The following is a 5,391-nucleotide window of genomic DNA, read 5'->3' on the forward strand; positions in this document are numbered from 1 at the left end:
TTTGGTACAAAATATTGTCAAAATTGTTTCCAGTAGTATTCATCAATTAATTTTAAAAACATTACCAGTGCATATTCAAGAAAAAGCTTACTTTGAATGTAAAGTATGTTGTTACTGCTCTGGACAATAGATTACACATTAAAACTGAAATAACCTAAGCAATTGTTGCCAATTCCATCACATTTTGGTTTGGAAAGTATAGTACCTGTACTGAATTTATTTGTTTGATTTTAAACTACTCATTCTAATACAAAATGTTGGAATAAATTCATTTAGGAAGACAAGGAACCAAACAATTAATTTCATGAAAAAATCACGGTTTGGTTTTAAAATCAATGTTCATAAATTTTTGATTCATTCTTATTGTATTGACTTTATATTATCTGCTTCTGTTACATAATTTCGTGATTAAAAATACTGCAAATATCAGTAAGGGGTCAAAATAAAACAAAAATATCAATATAAAATAAACATAAAATGTGTAGCTCGTTAGTCGATGGAATTTGTTGTTTGAAATCCACTGATCAAAATGAAATTATTTGTAATTTTTGTGGTCTTAGCAATTGGTATGTACACTATATATTTTCGCGATAATTTTGAAAATAATAGCAGTGAATAAAAGAGAAAAAGTAGTTTGTTGATTGTCAGAAAAACGAGACGAAATACTGTCAATAAAAATATATGAAGCATTATATGAAGTTGACAATGACCCACCTTGAGTTCTGGATATATAGAAATAAAGTTTCTAAGATAAGAGCAAAGTTCGAGGTTTCATCCATAATCTTTTTGAGAGTATAGCTGCTTTCCACCAATTTTATCAGGTTACTTATTACAGTTGATTCATTGTAATCCAGTTTCAGAAGAAATATAACTTTTAAGACTAATCTTTATTTCAGGTGCTTGTCAAGCACGGCATGTGTTAGAAAAAAGAAGTGGTAAGTGTTACTATAACGTATATCACACTATATCTTGTGATTAATATTCACAATGACATTCTAGTAGTAATAGTTCATTTCATATCATTTCTGTAACGACCTAGAGCACTTTTACCAGTAACAAGAATCATTAGTCGATAAGAATCTTTGGAAGTACAATATTCACTACCGAACAAAAGTTTTTACCCATCCCAAAATCCATTCATCAAATTTCACATATTATACCATAACAAAAGTTTGAAACAAACCAAAAATAATAGTGCTCGTTATTGGTTCATTTTATATTAGCGCATGTTTATATTGTGTCGATGAGTTAACACCTTTTTTTCTTATTCTTAACTGTGAATTATCTCAACGATGTTTGTTATTCAATTTAGTCACAGTTAGCCTTCTAAGATGCAACTACGTGCTGTGATTTATACTTTTTAGACTTGTAAGCTTTAAAACGTGTGAAATCAAAGAATCAACGATTGAAACTTCTGCATTAATCACAAATCCTTATAGTTTTGGCAAAAGTAACCGCACCATTGCCATAGAATTAAGAATAATACAACGTATAGGAGCTTTGGAGATAGAATACATTTATGCCGTTATCGAAAAACCACTATCGCTGAAGGTAAACGTATTTATTGATTAGTGAACGTGATATTCGATACACAGTCCCAGAAATAGCAACTTAGATCAATGAATGTAGGAATCTGCCTTAGAGTACTTTTACAGTGGAAAGGAGATTGAGAGGAGCTGGTCCGGAAGGGACCCCAAAACTGGAGGATCCCAAAAGTGGGAGAGAGTTTTATGGAGTGAAAGGTCGAAGTTTGAGGTTTTTGAGTCTAATGGTGTTTATGCACAGGTAAAACGAAGAATAGACGCTAGATTCATGTATAATCTCGGCTGTAAAATTTGGTGGAGACTTGGTGATTGTTTGAGGATGTTTCGAAGGAAGCTCGACTGTAATTTAACGGCGTAGCAACGATCCTGAACATTGCTCTAAGATATGCAAAGACTATTTAAAATAATTGAAAAAGAAGTATATACTGAGATTAATAATTTGGCCGTTAGAGTCGTCTAACCTTAACCCGGTTGGGTTGTTGTGAAACAATTTGTACCGGAAAGTCAGAAAGCAGTGTCCTATTCTCACTTCATATCTTTGCAATATCCTGTGAAACGAATGGAACCAAATACACGACGATTATTTATCGAAATTGTTACAGAGCATGCCAAAAGATTTAGTTTATTATCATTATATCCCTATCAATATTTGTTCTTCAAACTATGAATATAAAAATGATCATACTGTTTTTATTTACTGTGTATCACGGAAACTGGGTGAGCACAATCTTTTGACCGTTAGTGTATGCAAACCATTAAATACTTCACTTATTTTGTACGAATTCTATTATTACAAACAATGTAATTAAGTATAATTAACCTTTTCCATATTTTTCTTCTACAATTTATTTATTTCTTTCCATTCCATAGAGCCTTCACATGCGAGAAAAGGGGTGATGAGGTCTGGATTTTTGAAAAATAGTAAGGATATAATAATAGCTGCTTGTAAAGCCAACGGCTTGACCAAAGACGCTGAGACAAAACTAGACGTAAGTATACATTGTGAGTTTGAGTATAAATTTCATATAAAATTGAAGCAAAATTTCGAATACATCACTCATTTTTATTCACAGCATAGTTGTACTGTCCTTTCTGTTAATATTATTGATTTCGACGTACATATATATTGGAGATTAATAAAATGAATATCTGTTGTAGAAAGAATTCGATGAATCAGAAGTATGCGTTTCAAAAAAACCAATATTTAGTGTTCCACAAGAAGAATTCATCCAAAACATGAATGATTGTAATAAAGAACTTTTGACACTTATAAGAAATTGCTTAAAGGAAAATGAAAAGTTCTACCCTGATTACATGTTGCAGTTGCGTAATTCTTTCACAACATTTTTGTATGCAGGAAAGGACGTTTTAGAGTGTAAGTATAGTACAGTACCTACTTAATTCATATATAATTCAAACTAAGATGACAGTTTAGTTCCAAATTTGCTCGTCCAAAAAGAATTAAACTAAAAATACCAGTTTTCATGAAATAATTGTATCTGATATTCGGTTATCGACAGATGTCTAATAGTTCTATCATATAAATTGGCTTCAGTGACTTTGCCTCTAGTTTTCACCAAAGTTTACTTGTCATTTATTCCAGCTAATGAATTCAAGGCATGTGCTCAAAAAATGGAAGAACCAGCTGCGACCAAAACAATGGATACATGTGTCGAAAGAGCTGCTCAGGAAAGCCATGCCTCGGCTGGACTTCCTCAAAGTAAATCGGAAGCTTGCGAGTGAGTACAATCATGATAGTTTAAGATTTAACTATCTATATTTGCTTATCCAACTTTGAAACTAGTGTGTATGAAACAAGTTTTCACAGTAAAATTAATTTTCTTCTAGAATTAAGCTTCCACATTTATTATTTTTTTTTGTCGTTAGTCTAAAGCCATTCTCAAGCTTATCCGTGTTAATTTTTTTTATTTCATCCCATTATAATATTCTCTTGAACTTCAGAACATAGTTTTATTATTGTTTTGATTCGAAGTAAGGAAATATTCTCCTGAGAGTCAGTGTTCACAAGTTTGTTTGCATTATAAGTTTTAAATGCGATTACATTAAAACATCAGTGCTGTAATTTGTTTCAGTATCTTGACTTTTCAGTCACTAGGTCAATAAATCTGAAGAACCAATAATTGGATCATTTTCATGAATCATAGAATATCTGATTAGATTTTGATTTATAGTGGTTCATTTGAGATATAATCTCAATTTTGCATAGGATAATTAATTATCTTATTAAATGTTTATTATTAATTACTACATATATGTTTTAGGACAATGGATAAAATCAGTCAGTGCTACTCAAAAGTGATTGGTCAGTACTGTGAAAGCAACGACAATGTGAATAAGTTTTTGCAACTAAATGTCGCTGCCATCACTTCACCTTGTAAAACAAATGTTTGAATTAATGTTTCAAAATTATAATCATTATATTATTCAATGAATTCAAAAAATCTCAGCTCTATCAACTTATACGACTTCCAAATAAAACTAATTGAAGCTCGAAATGTGAAAAATGATTTTTTTAAACTTAATAATTCCCTTTCCCAATCCTTACCTCTAAGTACTGCTAGCACCTGTCTTTGCAGGAACCAAAAAACTGAGAGAAAGCAAAACAAAGTGAATAGATCACCCATAATGGACAAGACTAATAAATTTCAATATTTAAACATAATTTTCATTGAAAATATTGCTGGTGTTTTCTATCATTGCTATTTTCGCATATATTTTATTTATAGTAAAGTTGCAAAGTATCTCATAAAAATGATGGGATGTGCTTCTGCTGACATGGATTTCTGAATATCTTTGCCTTACTTAGTACAAGCATAAATTACCTCCGATTCTTTGATTTGATCTACTGAGAAATTAAAGTAGTAAATGCAGTTCTACTTATCTTAATTCATAATCTTTGATATCTCATCTATTGCAGTACGTAGTTTTTGCTCCACACCTGCTATTGTATTTGTTATATTATGACGTCCCATGTAATATCTAAGCCCAAATAATTTCCGTAGACTAACACTTATAAGTTAGCAGCTGGAGAATCCTTGATACCGTATCTACGAGACATTCAATTACCTACTCTTTAAAAATAATTGGCTATATATTGTTTAATAGTTGCCAACAATTATTTTAACTGAAATATCGGATTGTATCAGCCTTTCTGTTACATCCCATGGATTACCATAAGCTGCTACACAATACCTTTGTATGTGTTGAACTAATGAATGATTTGCATTTCTGACAAATAAATCTCAACTTGTTTTTGTTCTTCAATCCGACGCAATATTTTCTAGTGTCTGTTATACTTTAGATCCAGGTGCAATGAAGTTTTCCATTTAGTTTTCTTCAACGGGCAGTCTCTGTTACATTCTTCTGATAAGAACGTCTCTGTAAATAGGGTTCAATTAACGACAATGCTATTTCTTTCAAGTACACTCTTCATTTCAAATTGTCTCTTGGATTGAGGTTATTGAAGATATGAATAACCTGACTGATCACTTCAGCGATATTCAATATGTGCCAGTGCTTGCTAGTTCGTGATACATCATATAGAGGAAGAAGCTGATCCACAGAATTCACAACCTCTTTTGTACTGTACCATTGCGAAACGTTATCATTTCAGGTTTATTTTTATCGCCATGTCGGGGTTAATTAAGTCACTTTTGTCTAGATAGAAGGCATGAAAACATTCTTCCTTTTTTTTTAATGTGTAACATAATTGTCATATGCTCTGCAAATCTGGATATGGCTGGACGATGTTTCGCTTCAAGAGTTTTTTCGATATTTGTGTATTATTCTTCCAAATAGTTTCGACTAGTATCAAATTTTGCTATAT

At 31.5% G+C, this 5,391-nt stretch overlaps 1 protein-coding gene across 1 annotated transcript; it reads left to right on the top strand.

Moving 5' to 3' along the window:
* The first annotated feature begins 447 nt into the window (after positions 1-447).
* Positions 448-4,060, top strand: LOC130448459 (uncharacterized). The gene is made up of 6 exons (XM_056785859.1): positions 448-566; positions 897-935; positions 2,415-2,533; positions 2,703-2,919; positions 3,148-3,283; positions 3,827-4,060. Exons 1-6 carry the CDS (start codon positions 530-532, stop codon positions 3,954-3,956), a joined length of 678 nt encoding a protein of 225 aa, XP_056641837.1. The 5' UTR covers positions 448-529; the 3' UTR covers positions 3,957-4,060.
* The last annotated feature ends 1,331 nt before the right edge of the window (positions 4,061-5,391 follow it).

Source organism: Diorhabda sublineata, chromosome 8, assembly GCF_026230105.1.
Source record: "Diorhabda sublineata isolate icDioSubl1.1 chromosome 8, icDioSubl1.1, whole genome shotgun sequence".
Taxonomy (NCBI): domain Eukaryota; kingdom Metazoa; phylum Arthropoda; class Insecta; order Coleoptera; family Chrysomelidae; genus Diorhabda; species Diorhabda sublineata.

Bases quoted from the DNA above. Each gene is read 5' to 3' on its own strand.
- LOC130448459 (XM_056785859.1), top strand. From the start codon at position 530: ATGAAATTATTTGTAATTTTTGTGGTCTTAGCAATTG. The intron at 936-2,414 runs GTAAGTGTTACT...TCCATTCCATAG, and splicing joins TGTGTTAGAAAAAAGAAGTG to AGCCTTCACATGCGAGAAAA. The intron at 3,284-3,826 runs GTGAGTACAATC...TATATGTTTTAG, and splicing joins AGTAAATCGGAAGCTTGCGA to GACAATGGATAAAATCAGTC.